Genomic DNA, 17,651 nt, shown 5'->3' with positions numbered 1-17,651 from the left:
GTCCACTTTCTCCCAGCCCCTGACCACCCTGCAGCTAAATTAGAGAGCAACCAGCTTGAAAAAGCAGTTGAAGTGTAGCTGATCTGAAATATTGCAACCAAGGAGCACGAAGGAAGACAGGAGGAGACTGTAGGGGTGTTAAGACATGGAGAGGGTGGGCCACCTCATACAGCTGGTGGCCAGGAAGTGGGGGCAGGGGGGATCGTGGCTGTTGAGCTACCTCCTCCGGAGAGCATGGGGTCTCAGCCCTGCGCAAGGATCCCCAATCCTCAGCAACAGAGACAGGAAGGGGCCCCATGTAGCCGCGGGCGTGGGAATCAGTGGGCATCCTGTCCACCTGGGAGACTCGGGCAGCACCAGCCCAGGGAAGGAGCGCTCCTATTGTTCCACCACCAGCCTGGGAAGTTCCCTGCAGTCTGCCTGCTGGAGCGTCCACAGGCCACGCCATCTGGTGGAGGGTCTGCAGTGCACTCAGCAGTGACTCTGAGGGGCTCTCTGTTCTCTGGAAGGACTGTGGGCAGAGAGCCAGGCAGGGGCTAACCTATGTGGCGTGGGAAGGAAGATGGGTCTCGCCCACCCTGAGTGCCGGGCAGCACCACTCCCCCACCTGCTGAACTACTCGGTTAGCCCGTCCTGCTTTGTTCCGCTGCTCAGGGGCCTAGAGCAGGGCTGGAAATGTGGTGAGACACGTGGAGAAATCAAAGTGCTGCTCAGGGATGATTTTCTCACTCTGCTTTCCTGGTTCCACAGCATGGAGGTGCCAGGGAGACTGCAGAGCTAGCACTTAAAGACCACACCTCAAAGGGAGGCTTCTGTCTGGGAGCCAGGCAGGCCAGTGATAGGCTCTGGGGTTGCATTTAAAATTGAAAGTGAAATAAAGTGCTTCCCAGACAACAACAACAACAACAAAACGTTAAAGAAGTTCATTACCACCAAACCAGGATTGCAAGAAATGCTAAAGGGAATGTTGTAAGAAAAGAGAGAGAGAGAGAGAGAGAGAGAGAGAGAGAGAGAGAGAGAGAGAAGCACAGGCATAAAGAAAAACAATTGCAATAAATAAATACCAACCTAAACTAATAAAAGAGAAAGATGCAAATTGACCATACCTCCGTTACACACACCAGCCAATCAGGAGTGAATATGCAAATTAACCTGAAAAGATGGCAGCGGCCCACCCTACAGCTGCTCTGAGCCTGTGGGAGTCAGAGAAGTCCAGCACAAACACCTGAGGCTGGCTACGTCCAGGGCGACCAAGAAGCCGCCTGCCCTGTGATCCCAGGCCGCAGCCAGCAGCAGAAGCCTCATGTCCGCCTGCCCCAAGTCCTGGGGGAGATGGAGAAACTGGGCCCCAGCACCTGAGGCTGGCTGCAGCCCAGGAGACGAAGAAGCCGCCTGACCCATGATCCCAGGCTGCAGCCAGCTGGAGAAGTCGCCCACACTGCATCCCAGGGAAGACAGAGAAGCTGTCCACCTGCGGTCCAGGCGCCAGCACCTGCGGCTGGCTACAGCCTGGTAGACAGAGAAGCCACCCACCCCGCAGTCCTGGGCACCAATACCTGCGGCTGGCTGTGGCCCGGGAGATGAAGATGCCACCCACCTGCAGTCCCGGGCGCCAGCACTTGCACTGCAGCCCAGGCGAAGCCACCTGCCCACCATCCCCTGCGGCTGCAGCCGGCCTGGGCACCTATGGCTGACCAGAGGGAGGGAAACCCAGATCCCGGGTGCCTGTGGTCGGCTGGAGAAGGGAATCCTGGGTCCCGGGTGTGGGGCTGAGGCAGAGGTGATTAGGGACAATCAAGCCAGCAGGGGAGCAGTTAGGAATGATCAGGCTGGCAGATAGGGGCAAGCAGGCAGGCAGGCAGGTGAGCGGTTAGGAGCCAGCAGTTCTGGATTGTGAGAGGGATGTCCGACTGCTGATTATCCCCCGAAGGGTCCCAGATTGGAGAGGGTGCAGGCCGGGCTGAGGGACACCCTTCCCCTCCCCTGCCCACCCTCATGCATGCATTTCGTGCACCAGGCCTCTAGTAAATAATAACCTTAAAAGTAAATGGATTAAATGCTCTAATCAAAAAACATAAGGTAGCTGAATAGATAAGAAAATGTGATCCATATATATATGCTGTCTACAAGAGACCCACCTCAGAACAAGGGACTCACACAGACTGAAAGTGAAGGGATAGAAAAAAATTCCATGCATGATCTGGTCATGACCCAGTGGTTAGAGTGTCAGCCCATGCAGCAATGGGCCACAGATTTGATTCCTAGTCAAGGGCATGTACATGGGCTGCAGGTTCAATCCCAGTCGGGTCAATGGAAAAAATATCCTCAGCTGAGGATTAACAACAACAGAAATATTCCATGCAAATGGAAACAAAAAAGTGAGGTAGCAATACTTATATCTAACAAAATAGGCTTCAAAACAAAGGCCATAAACAAGACAAAGAAGGCCACTATAAAGGGATAAGTCTAACAAGAGGCTATAACCCTGGTAAACATATAGGCGCACGTGTGCGCACATGCACACACACATACACACACACATATTATTTTTTTAAGACAGCTCTTGGTGGACTTTAGGGGAGAGCAACAGCATTACTCTCTCCTCATGAAGAAGGAGACTTAACACCCCACTGACATCACTGGATAGATCTTCCAGATAAAACATCAACAAGGAAACAGAGGCCTTAAATTAAACACTAGATCAGATGGATTTAATTGAAATTTACAGAACATTTCACCCCAAAGCAACAGAATATACATTCTCCTCTAATTTACAATGAACATTTTCAAAGATAGGCCAAATGTTTGACACAAAATAAATCTTAACAAATTCAAGAAGGTTGAAATCTTATTAAGCATCTTCTTGGATCACAGTGGCATGAAACTAGAAATCAACTACAATTTTAAAAACCCTCAAGAAATTTCAAAAAAATGGAGGCTAAATAGTGTGTTATTAAACAATGAGTGGGTTACCAATGAGATCAAGAAAGAAATAAACAATTACCTGGAAACAAGTGAAAATGTACACACAACAACCCAAAATCCATGGACACATGAAAAGAGTCCTGAAAGGGAAGTTCACAGCATTGCAGGCCTAGCTCAAGTAGCAATAAAAATCTAAAATAAATAACTGAGCCCTACACCTAAACTAACTAGAAAAAGAACAACAAGGCCCAGAAGAAGTAGAATAAAGGAAATAATAAAGAAGAGAGTGGAAATAAATGACATAGAGACTTAAAAAAAAAGCAAAAGATAAATGAAACGAAGAGATGTTTCCTTGGAAAGACAAATAAGGTTGATAAACCTTTAGTCAGACTCACCAAGAAACAATGAGAGAGAACCCAAATAAATAAAATCCTACCTAATAAAAGAGTAATATGCAAATTAACCATCACTCCGCTATACACAAGCCACGCCCACCAGTTGCGCCCACCATCCAATCAGTGTGAGTATGCAAATTAACCCCAACCAAGATGGCTGCCACCACAGAGAGCAGGAGGGAGGCTTGGGTTTCCCCAGCAATAGAGGAAGCCAAGCTTTCCGCCTGCCCTTGCTGGCCTAAGCCTCCACTCAAGGCTACAAAGTTTCAATTATAGAAGATAAATCCCAAGAAAAATGGCGGCAGCCACGGAGCTGGAGAAAGCAGGCTAGGGTTGCCCCCGGCGACCAAGGAAGCCAAGCTTTCAACCTGCCCTGGCTGGCCCAGGCCTCCGCTTAAGGCTACAAAGTTTCAATTATAGAAGGTAAACAAATCCAAACAGAAATGGCGGCAGCCACAGAGCGAGCAGAAGGCTTGGCTTTGCTCCAGGCTACAAAGTTTCAATTGTAGAAGATAAATATATCCCAGATACCAGGGCCTCCGCTTGGGTCGCCAGGGGGCATGGCTGGCCTGCAAACCACCACAGGCCCCTCAGCCAGGCTGCCCCACGCCCCAAGGGAACCCCCACCCTGATCTGGGACACCCTTCAGGGCAAACCAGCTGGCCCCCACCCATGCACAAGGCCTCTATCCTATCTAATAAAAGAGTAATATGCAGATTGACAATCACTCCAACACACAAGATCAAGATAGCTGCCCCCATGTGGTCAAAGATCCTGCCCCCATGTGGACACAAGATGGCCACCACAAGATGGCCAGCAGGGGAGGGCATTTGGGAGGGACCAGGCCTGCAAGGTAGGACAGTTGGGGGCAATCAAGCCTGCAGGGGAGGGCAGTTAGGGGTGACCAGTTAGGCAGAGGAGGGAAGTTGGGGGCAAACAGGCTGGCAGGGGAGCAGTTAGACATCAATCAGGCTGGCAGGGCAGTGGTTAGGGGGTGATCAGGCTGGAAGGCAAAAGCTTTTAGGGGCAATCAGATTGGAGAGGGTGCAGGCTGGGCTGAGGGACACCCCCCGCCCCGTGCACGAATTTCATGCACCGGGCCTCTAGTCATAAATAAAAGAGAGGAAGTAGCAACTGACACCACAGAAATACAAATAATTGTAAGAAAATATGCCAAAAATAATCCATGAAAAATATGCCAAAAAAATTGGACAATCTGGGCAAAAGGAACAAATTCCTAGAAACATACAATCTTCCAATCTCATTCAGGAGAATCAGAAAACCTGAATAGGTCAATAACAACTAATGAAATTGAAGCAGTAATAAAAACATCTCCTAGGAAACCAAAGTCATGGACAAGGGCCTCACAGGGGAGCTTTATCAAGCACACAAGAAGAATTAACACCCATCCTCCTCAAACTATTCCAGAACATCCAAGAGGAGAAAAGACTTTCAAGCTCTTTTTACAAAGCCAGCATTACCCTAATTCCAAAATCAGATGAAGATACTACAAAGAAAGAAAATCATAGGCCAATATTCCTGATGAACATAGATGCTAAAATCCTCAACAAAATATTAACAAATTCGATCCAGCAATACATTGAGAAGATCATAGACCATAATCAATTGAGATTTATTCCAGGGATGCAAGGTTGGTAAAATATTCATAATTCAATAAATATATCATAAAAAACAAATGAAAGATAAAAATCACATGATCATATCAATAGGTACACAAAAATTTTTTTTATTATTATTATTTTTTTTAAGCCTACAGCACCCGGTATTTCCAGGCGGTCTCCCATCCAAGTACTAACCAGGCCCGACCCTGCTTAGCTTCCGAGATCAGACGAGATCGGGCGCGTTCAGGTTGGTATGGCCGTAGACATACACAAAAATTTTTTTATAAAATCCAGGACCCATTTATGATAAAAACTCTCAGCAAAGTGGGAATAGAGGGAACATACCTCAGTGTAATAAAGGCCACATATGACAAACGCACAGCCAACATCATACTCAATGGGCAAAACCCGAAAGTGTTTCCCTTAAGATCCGGAACAAGACAGGGATGGCTGCTTTCAGCACCTATTCAACATAGTACTGGAAGTCTTGCCCACAGAAATAAAAGGTATCCATATTGGAAAGGAGGAAACAAAACTGTCATTCTTCACCAATAACATGATATTGTGCATAGAAAACCGAGAAGACTCCACCAAAAAACTGCTAAATCTAATATATGAATTCAGCAAAGTAGCAGGATACAAAATTAACATCCAGATCAGTGTCATTTTTATACACTTATAATGAACTATCAGAAAGAGCCAGTTTGGTTCAGTGAATAGAGCACCTGCCCGTGGACTGAGGGGTCCTGCGTTCGACTCCGGTCAAGAGGACATGCCCAGGTTGCAGGCTCGATTCCCCTAGAGGGCATGCAGGAGGCAGCTGATCAATGCTTCGCTCTCATCATTGATGTTTCTATCTCTCTTTTCCTCTCCCTTCCTCTCTGAAATCAATAAAATTATATTTTAAAAAAAGAAAGAGATACTAAGAAAACAATACCATTTACTATTGCAACAAAAAATAAAGTACCTAAGAATAAACTTAACCAAGGAGTTAAAAGACCTATACTCAGAAAACTATAGGACATTGAAAAAGGAGCTGGAGGAAGATACAAACAGTGGAAGTATATACCTCTAGTGCACAACAAACATTCTCAAAGATAGGCCACATGTTATGACACAAAATGAATCTTAACAAATTCAAGAAGGTTGACATCTTGGATTGTAAAAATTAACATCATTAAAATGTCCATACTACCCAAAGCAATCTATAGATTCAATGCAATCCTGATTAAAATACTAATGGCATATTTCACAGTCCTAGAACAAATATTCCAAAAATTTATATGGAACAAAAACAAAACAAAACAAAACTGAGAATAGCCTCAGCAATTTTGAGAAAAAAGAACAAAGTTGGAGGGATCATAATAGCTGATATCAAACTATACTACAAAACCATTGTAATCAAAACTGCCAGGTACTGGCACAAGAACAGACATATAGGTGCAATGGAACAGGACAGTGAGCCCAGAAATCGACCCATGTCTTTATAGTCAATTAACATTTGACAAAGGAGGCAAGAACATACAATAGAGTAAAAACAGTCTCTTTAACAAATGGTGCTGGGAAAATTGGACAGAAACATACAAAAATAAAAAGAAATTAAACCACTAACTTACACCATACACAAGAATGAACTCAAAATGGATAAAAGACTTAAATGTAAGTCTCAAAACCATACAAACACTGGATGAAAACAAAGGCAGTTAAATCTCAGACATCTTTACATAGTAATATTTTTGCCAATGTGTTTCCTAGGACAAGGGAAACAAAGGAAAAAATAAACAAACAAATGGGACTACATCAAACTAAAAAGCTTCAGCACAGCAAAATAAACCCTCAACAAAGGGAAAAGGGAACCCATTGCATGGGAGAACATATTCCCCAATGATATGTGTGATAAGGGGTTAATATGCAAAATATGTAAAGAACTTAAACAACTTAACACTAGGAAGACAAATAATCCAATTAAAAAATGGCAAATGACCTGAATAGACACTTCTCCAAAGAGCACATACAGATGGCCAATCGTATACTAAGTAATGCTCAACATCTCTAATCATCAGAAAGATGCAAATTAAAATGACAATGAAGTATCACCTCACACCTGTCAGAATGGCTACCATCAGCAAATGAACAAATGACAAGTGCTGGGGAGGATGTGGAGAAAGGAAACCCTAGTGCAATGTTAGTGAGGATGCAGACTGGTGCGGCCACTGTGGAGAACAGTACAGAGTTTCCTCACAAAAATTAAAAATGGAACTGCCTTTTAATCTCATTTCTGGGAATATATCCAGGGAGTCCCCAAACACCAATCAGAAAGAATATACACACTCCTATGTTCGTAGACGCAATATTTACAACTAGAGGTCCGGGTGCACGAAAGTCATGCAGGTTGGGGGGAGGGCGAGTCCCTCAGCCCGGCCTGTACCCTCTCGCAATCTGGAACTGCTGGCTCCTAACCACTGGCCTGCCTGCCCGCCTGATTGCCCCTACCCACTCTGCCTGCCTGCATGATCACCTCTAACTGCTCGCCTGACTGCCTGATCACCCCTAACTGCCTCTGCCTGCCTGCCTGATTGCCCCTACCCACTCTGCCTGCCTGCATGATCACCTCTAACTGCTCGCCTGACTGCCTAATCACCCCTAACCACCTCTGCCTGCCCACCTGATCACCCCTAACCGCTTCTGCCTGTCTGCCTGATCACCCCTAACCATCTCTGCCTGCCTGCCTGATCACCCCTAACCATCTCTGCCTGTATACCTGATCACCCCTAACCATCTCTGCCTGCCTGCCTGATCGCCCCTAACCCCTTTGCCTGCCCACCTGATGCCCCTAACTGCTCCTATGCCAGCCTGATCACCCCTAACCACTCTCCCCTGCCAGCCTGATCACCCCTAACTGTTCACCTGCCTGCCTGATCACACTTAACCACCTCTGCCTCAGCCCTGCCACCATGGCTTTGTCCAGAAGGATGTCCGGAAGAAGTCTGGTCTATGCGGTCTAATTAGCATATTATTCTTTTATTAGTATAGGTAACCAAGATCTGGAAACAGCCCAAGTGCCCATCAGTAGATGAGTGGATAAAAAAAGCTGTGATACATTTACACCATGAAATACTATGCAGCAATAAAAAAGAAGAATCTCTTACCCTTTGAGACAGCATGGAGGGACCTGGAGAGTAGCATGCTAAGTGACATAAGCCAGTCAGAGAAAGACAAACACCATATGATCTCACTAATATGTGGAATCTAATGAACAAAATAAACTGATAAACAAAATAGATCCAGAGGCACGGACACATGGAACAGACTGACAGATCTTAGAGGGGGCTTGGGTGTGGGTGACTGGATGAAAGAAGGTGAAAGAGTGGCCAAAGAGCATATACGCACAGCCCCCATCAACACAGACAACAGTGTGGTGCAATTCGGGGGGCGGGGGGTGAGCTGTGGGGTGGAGGTGGCCAAAGGGAGGGGGTACTAGGGGACATCTGTAATAGTGTCAACATTAAAAACAAAAGAAAAAGACAAAAAAGAAAATCTATGCTGGTCATTTTTAGTCAAGGTCATTAAACAAAGAACTCACACTTCTAGGTTGAGGCCGATTTCAATTATAATTCCTTAAGTCCTGTGCAGTCTCGAAGGCTTCCCCAGTCTCCTCCCTTCTTCTCTCTGGGGTGGCCCGGAGTCCTCTGTGGCAATCCTACACCCAGGGCTATGCCATGGAGGACTGCCTCTCCACCTACCAACTCACAGCCTGAAAGGTCCGAGCAGCATTGTCTATGAATAGCTCCAAAGTGGGAACCACTCAAATGATGACATATTTATAGTAGGAGAGATAAATTGTGATTTCGTTATTCAATTAAATAGGATTCAGCAATAAAATGAACTACAGCTACATGCTACATCACTGATGCAGCAATGAGCCCCCTAGACCTACACTGAAAAAACATATGACATCGTTCTCTTTCACAAAGTTCAGAATCAGTCCAGCAAGCAGCTGGCAATGCAGGCCGCCACCTGGGAGGTGGGAGGGAGGAGGTGGCTGCCCATGTGGGCTGTGATGACACTGAAGCCCTGAGAGTGGGAAGATCATCAGGGATGAGGATGCAGAAAGGACCACACTGGTGACAGAGCCTCAGGAATCACTCAGATGTGCCACTGAGAGAAACAGATGCACAAGATTATTGGGGGGAAACCATCAAAAATTACTTTGTGCCCAGCCAGCAGGACTCAGTGGTTGAGCGTCGACCTATGAACCAGGAGTTCATGGCTTGATTCCCTGGTCAGGGCACATGCCTGGGTTGCTGCTCGATCCCCAGTGTGAGGCTTGCAGGACGCAGCTGATCAATGATTCTCTCTCATCACGGATGTTCCTGTCTCCCTCTCCCTTCCTCTCTGAAATCAATAAAAATAGTTTAAAAATTTACTTTCTATGACAAGAGAAAGCCCTTGAGAAGAGTAAAAATGAACAATGGTGGCTGATGAGCCCAAGGCTTCTTCCACCTGTTGCAACCCAGAGAGTTCCCATGGGCCCAGGTGAGGAGAGGGGTGCTGGGCGCTCACTCACGGTTGAAGCACTCAGGGCAGAGTGACTATGGCCTCCAGGCCACACACGTGAGTCAGAACTGCCAGCTGCTGTGGGCGCATCCCTGCTCATTGTCATTGGAAGGGGGCAATGGACACTCAGGCGGCCAGGGGCCAGGCGCATGCGATAGCTCCACACAGCATCCACTGAGCTCACTTTGTGTTACATTCCAGAAACACCTCTCCAGTAGGACTTAGCTAGACCTCTCCAGTAGGACACACAAGCGTGGAAAAACCGATCATCAGGGGACACTGTCAAGGCAAGCCCTCCCTCTTCATGTAGCGTGCCAAGGAAACAAGCTGGTATTAATAGAATCAAGAAAACGGTCTTGCTAAGGTGCACGTCAGCATTTTACAGGGTCTTCAAGCACCTGCCCTCACCCGCTGGCAGTTTAAGCCGTGCCCAGGTTATGATTACAGCGTCACGGTCTCCCCGGTGTGTCCCCTCCAGTGGGCAGCAGTAAGCTCTCTCTACACAGCATCAGGAGAGCCCTGTGTGTACATCAGTATGAAGGCCTCTGCTCAGTGTCAGAATTCAGCCTCTACAGATAATTTAACAAACTTACCTGATAAAAATATACATAAACATTTTACTTTCATATAAAATTATTTATAACAAACCACCTAAAGGCTGAAAATCACAAGCACATGATTATAAACATTGAGCAATCAGGTTTGGTACAGGAACACCTGTTTTCCAGAACTTTGGCGGAGAACACCTCCACACCTGTTAACATGGCACTACCCACACTTTCCACATATGTTAACACGGCACTCCCCATGCATTCCACATCTGTTAACATGGCACTCCCCATGCTTTCCACATCTGTTAACATGGCACTCCCCACACATTCCACATCTGTTAACATGGCACTCCCCACGCATTCCACATATGTTAACATGGCACTCCCCACACATTCCACATCTGTTAACATGGCACTCCCCACGCATTCCACATCTGTTAACATGGCACTCCCCACACATTCCACATCTGTTAACATGGCACTCCCCATGCATTCCACATCTGTTAACATGGCACTCCCCACACATTCCACATATGTTAACATGGCACTCCCCATGCATTCCACATCTGTTAACATGGCACTCCCCACACATTCCACATATGTTAACATGGCACTCCCCATGCATTCCACATCTGTTAACATGGCACTCCCCACACATTCCACATCTGTTAACATGGCACTCCCCACACATTCCACATATGTTAACATGGCACTCCCCACACATTCCATATCTGTTAACATGGCACTCCCCACACATTCCACATCTGTTAACATGGCACTCCCCACACATTCCACATATGTTAACATGGCACTCCCCATGCATTCCACATCTGTTAACATGGCACTCCTCACGCATTCCACATATGTTAATATGGCACTCCCCATTCATTCCACACCTGTTAACATGGCACTCCCCATGCATTCCACATCTGTTAACATGGCACTCCCCACGCATTCCACATCTGTTAATATGGCACTCCCCATGCATTCCACATCTGTTAACATGGCACTCCCCACGCATTCCACATCTGTTAATATGGCACTCCCCACGCATTCCACATCTGTTAACATGGCACTCCCCACACATTCCACATATGTTAACATGGCACTCCCCACACATTCCACACCTGTTAACATGGCACTGGCACTCCCCACACATTCCACATATGTTTATATGGCACTCCCCACGTACCCCACACTAGAGTCACAGAGCCTGGAGAGCCTTCTCAGACTCACCCTGGACCTCATGCTGGGTTTGTCTGTGTCCCACCACCCTGCTGCCTCACGCTTGCATTTCATGCCACTTGTCTTCCGAGTGTGTCCTTGCCACCATTTGAGCCCTCTGAGCAGTACTTCGCCCACGGGAACATTACCTGGGGGCTTTAGCGTGAAGTGTGCTGCAGTCACACCAGCATGGCATGTGAAGGGCTGGCCGTAATCTTCCATTTTCACTTCTAAAAAGGTTATGCTAACTGTGTAAATAGCATGTTCCTTAAAAGCAACGCAGGTTCTGTGGAAGAGGAGTCAATCATTAGTACCTGAGTCATATCTTCCCCACCGTGTTTCATGATCCTTCATCTGGAGAACCAGGTTCTCTCCTAGAGACACTCCAGCCACCGTGTGCCTATGAACACGTCCCCCAGTAGCTCAGTGAGGGGTGTGCATGGTGTAGTTCTAAACTTGCATTCTCTTGGGGACAGAGTGACAAGGAAGCGTGGTTCTGTTCACTGTAGACTCCACCCAAAGGACTTCCCCTCTCCCTCTCCACTTACCCTAACTTATGGACACTGCAAGGCCCAGCACACGTCCCCTGCCCTCTGACCTCATGAGTCTCATTCCACACCATGTGATTCATACCATGGTAAATCGGGCTTATGCCCTCAATCAGCTAATGACCATGCATTGCTCCCCAAGGGTCCCTGTATTGCCAAGGTGTCTTGCTGCTTAATGAGACTGGTTTTCAGTAGCAGCTGTCAGAAACTGATCTTATTCCAGCAGGCCACGCCTCCCGTTCACCTCATCTGGAACGAGGACGCGGGAGAGTGATAATCTTTGAACAGTTGCTCGCCCACACAGAGCACTGAGATCTTCGAGAGACAAAGCCAAAGGGAGCGACGAGAAGGAAGTAACCTTCTCAGGCAGCAGTACTAACCCATCACTGAACTGGAGAAAGTGCCGCTGGCTCGCAGAGAAGCCAGGACAACAAAACACCTACTCGTTTCCTTCTCGCACCCGCTTGGACTCTCGGTAGTACACGTCCACCCAAGTGCTGCCGACCCTCCAGCAGCGCAGGTTGGTGTTGTCCCTGGAGTCTGTGATGGTGCAGTTCACAGTAAGGGTGGAGCCTGAAACCGCATTCACAAACATTCCGTAAAAACCCGACCCGAAGTGACCTGCTTAACAAACACACCCTGGTTGGAGCCTGACCACCTTCTCATCACCAAAACACACTCCTGGGGTCAGTGCTGATTACTTTACCGGGCAGAGGGCACAAGGGGCATAGGACCCTGTGTCTTCGTTTTTCATCTATAGGGCCATCGACATTTTTATGCTCATCTAATTTTTGATCTTCTGTGATTTCTTCCACTGATTTTATTTTTGAAAGTACATCATTCTGGCATTAGATTTTTAAAAAATGTCTTTAGTTTTTAATGTAACTTTTGTGGTTTTATTTATATACTAGTGGCCTGGTGCACGGATTCATGCACATTGAAAAGAAATTAATAAGAAGTATTTTAATATCACTATTCACCCTTTCTCTATAATAGAAGTGTCAGAGATGAAAGAAAATTAGTAAAATGTATATGAAAATAATATATAAATCGATTAATAAATAAATAATAATAAATGATATAACAATAACAAAGACATGATATAAAAACATAATATAAAACAACAAAAGCATGATATAAAAACAACAAAAACATGATATAAAAACAATGACTGATAAATTGATTAAACTTATTCTAATATCTCCCTGTATACCACATTAAGAATAAAAACACTTTGAGAGTGCTTGACTAATTTCCCTTGTGATAAGGTATTTACAACTTTAACTTTAACGTCACATGCTCTTTGAACTCGAGAGAAAGCAACATATAACTGACCATGTCTGAAAATGGGTTCAGGTAGAAATATTTCTACTCTGTCTAGAGTTGGTCCTTGTGATTTATTAATAGTCATTGCAAATGCTGGCATTACAGGTCTTTGAATTAATTTAATTGGGAGGCCAGTATCAGATGGGGACAAATATCGCTCATGCGCAAATCAATGTTTATTTTTAAACTAGAGGCCTGATGCATGAAGTTCATGCAAGGGGCTTGGCCCTCGCAGCCACGGCAGCTTGCCTCAGCCCTTGTAGCCTTGGCTTCATCCAGAATGTCGTCAGGAAGGACATCTGGAAGGTCATTCAGCTGTCCAGTCTAATTAGCATATTACACTTCCGTTATTATAGACTAGAGGCCCGGTGCATGAAACTTGTGCACGGGGAGTCCCCTCAGCCCAGCCTGCACCCTCTCCAATCCAGGACCCCTCGGGGGATGTCTGACTGCTGGTTTAGGCCTGATCCTGCTGGCCTGGTCACCACCAACTGACCCCCTGCAGGTGTAGTCACCCCCACCTACACCCCCCTGCCAGCCTGGTGTCCCCCACTGCCCCCCCTGCTGGCCTGGTTGCTCCTTGCACCCCATGCTGGTGTGGTTGCCCCCAACTGCCTCCCCCTGCCAACCTGGTCACCCCTCACTGCCCCCCTCTGCCGGCCTGGTCACCCCCAACTGCCTCCTCTGTGGGCCTGGTAGCCCCATGCAGCCTGCTGCTTAGTCGTTTGGTCACCCCTCACTAACCCCCCTGCCAGCCTGATTGCTCCATGCAGCCTGCTGCTTAGTCATTTGGTCACACCTCACTAACCCCCCTGCTGGCCTGGTCGCCCCACGCAGCCTGCTGCTCAGTCATTTGGTCGTCCCTCACCAACCCCCCTGCCAGCCTGGTTGCCCCACACAGCCTGTTTGGTTGTCCATTTGGTTATTTTGGATGCGAAGGTCACTTAGCCTTTTATATATATAGATTGCCAGTGCGCGTCATATATACCATCTGGTCAGTCAGTCAGACACATGGTCAGTTACTTAGCCTTTTATATATATAGATATTTCTTTAATTCATCAAAAATGTATTTTTGTGTCTGTTATAAGGTAAAGAATAAACTACATAGTCTTCAAATTTAACAAGTTATATTAACTTCACATATATACTATATTTCTCTTTCCCTACACATTTTAAATGCCCCAAATCTGTTTTACTAAATTCCTATATATTCCAGCATCTGTTTATTGTTTTATGTTACTTTAACCTATTTGTATGCAAATATCAATATTTATTTATTATCCTATCTAATAAAGATGGAATATGCAAATTGACCATCACTCTGCAACAAAGATGGCAGCGCCCACAGCCAATAAAGAGGGAATATGCAAATTGACATGACAAATATGGCGGCGGCCAGGCCAGGACACCTGCTATGGGCGGGGGGGGCGGGGAGGGGATTGAGGGAGCCAAAGGAGGGCAGCAGGGCCAGAGCAAAGGCAGAAGGTGGCGGCCAGAGTGAAGGCCTGGGTCCCGTGTGCTGGAGGGAAGCTGGTGCTGGCAGCCAGGGGAAGGAAGGCCTATTCTTGCACGAATCTTTGTGCATCAGACCTCTAGTAACTTTATAATATACTTTAATATATAGTATATTTCTTCTATTTGATTATTTCTTTGCTGACTCTTGCCAGCATTTTTTGACATGACTTTTAGAAAAGCTTTGTCAATTTTCAGGAAATTCAGTGGCATTTAATTGGTGAGATATTAAACATGTACATTAATCTGGGAGACATAACCTACTTCTGATACTGAGTGCCCCATTTGGAACCATGCTAAGGAATCACTAAGACTTGTCTTTTTTAATGTCCTTGCCTAAAATGTTGCAATTTTTTTTTTTATGTAGGCAAGTCTTCCAAATTTCCTGTTCTTTTTATTTCTTAATATTTTGCTATTTTATTGCAATTTTGAATGCCATTTCTCTACATAATATACGATTATTTCAGGCTAAAAAATTCTATTAGCTTTGAAAGTTTATTTTATATTGAAATTCCTTATGGAAGAATTGTGAGTGATCATAGTCTTTTAGAGAATTTTCTTATAATTTCCAAGTAGATAACCATAGGTCATTTAAAATAATTATATGTTTACCTCCTTCCTCTTTCACAGCAGTTTATATCTCTTTTCTCTTTAATGTCTAAACATATTGGCTAGAATTTTCAAAGACAAGAAGTGGGGGAAGTTAATTAAGAGAGTCAATAACAGATATACTCATCTTTTCTGGGTGTTTGAGAAATCCACTGGCGAAGTCACATTGTGATATGTAGACAAATATCCTCTGTTATGAGCTTTATTATTTCCTTGAAAGTTTATAAGATCTTTATTAAAATACGTATGTAAGTCCAAAGCCTTTTAAAAGATTTTATCTCCTTTCCACTATTGCTTGATAAGCTTTTTCATTTCTTTTGTATTTGAGTTTCTCTACCTTTGGGGGGTTACATTTACTGGAGGTTCTCTATCTTCTCTTTTTATCTCTCCCGCCCCACCCCACCCCACCACGAGCCCTTCTATCCCAGAACCAAACCTGGAACTTTTCCTATCTAATAAAAGAGTAATATGCAAATTGACCATCACTCCAAGACACAAGATGACTGCCTTCATGTGGTCAAAGATGGCTGCCCCCATGTGGACACAAGATGGCCACCACATGATAGCCTCCAGGGGAGGGCAGTTGTGGGAAGTTAGGGGTGACCAGGCCAGCAGAGGAGGGCAGTTGGGGGAGACAAGGTCTGCAGGAGAGGGCAGTTGGGGGGGACCAGGCCTGCAGGGGAGGACAGTTGAGGGGCAGGCTAGCAGGGGAGGGACGTTGGGGGGGACCAGGCCTGCTGGGAAGGGCAGTTGGGGGTGACCAGGCCAGCAGGGGAGGGCAGGCCAGCAGGGGAGGGCAGTTAGGGGTGACCAGACTGGCAGGGGAAGGATGTTAGGGATGACCAGACCAGCAGGGGAGGGCAGTTAGGGGCAATCAGGCTGGCTGGGGAGCAGTTTGGAGTCAATCAGGCTGGCATGGGAGTGGTTAGAGGTTATCAGTCTGGCAGGCAGAAGCAGTTAGGGGCAATCAGGCAGAGGTAGGTGAGCAGTTGGGAGACCGCAGTCCTGGATTGTGAGAGGGATGTCCAACAGCCCATTTAGGCCCGATCCCACCTTAATAATTGGGGAGACCAGGTCATCAAGGGAGAGAAGTTGGGGGTGAGGGGAACAGGACTGCAGGGGAGGGCAGTTGGGGGGACCCAGGCCTGCAGGGAGGGCAGTTGTGATCTCCCACTGCCATTATTTTCTAAGATCCCACCGGGATTGGGCCTAAACAGGCAGTTGGACATCCCTCAAGGAGTGCCAGATTGGAGAGGGTGCAGGCTTGCCTGAGGGACACCCAACCCATGCACGAATTTCATGCACTGGGCCTCTAGTCATTTAATAAAGTCATTATCTTTTTACTTTTTCCTTTGTTATTTTCTGCCATGGGTTATTTTGTTGCCCTTTTTTATAAAGTTAAATGATTAGTTTATGCATTTTTATTATTTCTGCACTTACTATTGATAATGATATTTATATCTTGTTTAGATTCAATGTTGGTTGCATTCCATGAAGCTTGACATGTGTTTTTTTAAAGCTTGACATGTTTTCACTGCCATTATTTTCTAAGTAATCTGCAACTATTACTGTGAATCATATCTAACCAGCAAAGCAAATAAATAGAAGATAGAGTTGTTGATTTCCTCTTCTGGGACTCTGAGTTTTTCATAATTTGTATTAGTGTGATTTATTTAATACATTATTCTTATCATTTTACCTAATAATAGACAAACATGTAAATTGACTGTACCTTCGCTACACCCATAGCCAATCAGAGTGAGTATGCAAATTAACCCAAAAAAAGATGGTGGTTAATTTGCATACATAGGCACCCAGTGCCTGTGTCCTGGGGACATCCTGGCACTTAGGTCACTGTGAGGTAAGGTCGCGTGAGCCGAGAGCAGCCTGGGAAGGGCCTGAGCCAGGGGGCTCCTGGGCAGGGCCAAGCCTGCAATCAGAATGAGGGGACAGGGCCAGAGCCTGTGATCACAGGGAGCTGGGGGTCCCCAGCCCAAGGCTTTGGGGAAGGAGCAGAGCCTGCGATTGATCGCAGGGAGCTGGGGGTCCCCTGCCCAAGGCCGAAAGCCTCGGCCAGAGGCAGAGGTTTTTGGCCTGGGTAGGCAAGCCTCAGCCACAGGCTTTCAGCCTGGGCAGGCCTGGGCAGGGGCGGAGCCTCCGATCGCAGGGAGCCTGGGGTCCCCTGCCCAAGGCTGAAAGCCTCCGCCAGAAGCTTTTGGCCTGGGCAGGGCTCAGCCTGTGATTGGTGTGAACTATAGAGGAAACACCTTTTCTGACGGCACATTGGCTAAGCTTCCTGTATGCCACTGGTAATATTCTTAGTAACTTGGGTAATAAGAATCCAAAAAGGTGATCTAGGGTTTTTCCACCACACTTCTGGA

The 17,651-nt window shown here is 46.3% G+C and overlaps 1 protein-coding gene across 1 annotated transcript in view; it reads right to left on the bottom strand.

Moving 5' to 3' along the window:
- The window catches only part of IL1RL2 (interleukin 1 receptor like 2), a 52,273-nt gene that overhangs the window by 12,878 nt on the left and 21,744 nt on the right, over positions 1–17,651 (bottom strand). The window contains exons 7-8 of the mRNA XM_079792898.1: positions 12,266–12,395; positions 11,424–11,560 (exon numbers count right to left, since the gene is read on the bottom strand). Coding sequence (XP_079649024.1) covers positions 11,424–11,560; positions 12,266–12,395 — 267 coding nt within the window. The remainder of the gene's footprint in view (positions 1–11,423; positions 11,561–12,265; positions 12,396–17,651) is intronic.

The sequence above is a fragment of the Cnephaeus nilssonii genome (genome assembly GCF_951640355.1).
Source record: "Cnephaeus nilssonii genome assembly, chromosome: 15".
Taxonomy (NCBI): domain Eukaryota; kingdom Metazoa; phylum Chordata; class Mammalia; order Chiroptera; family Vespertilionidae; genus Cnephaeus; species Cnephaeus nilssonii.
The sequence above is the reverse complement of the archived record's forward strand: the minus strand, read 5'-3'. Positions and strand labels throughout refer to the sequence as shown.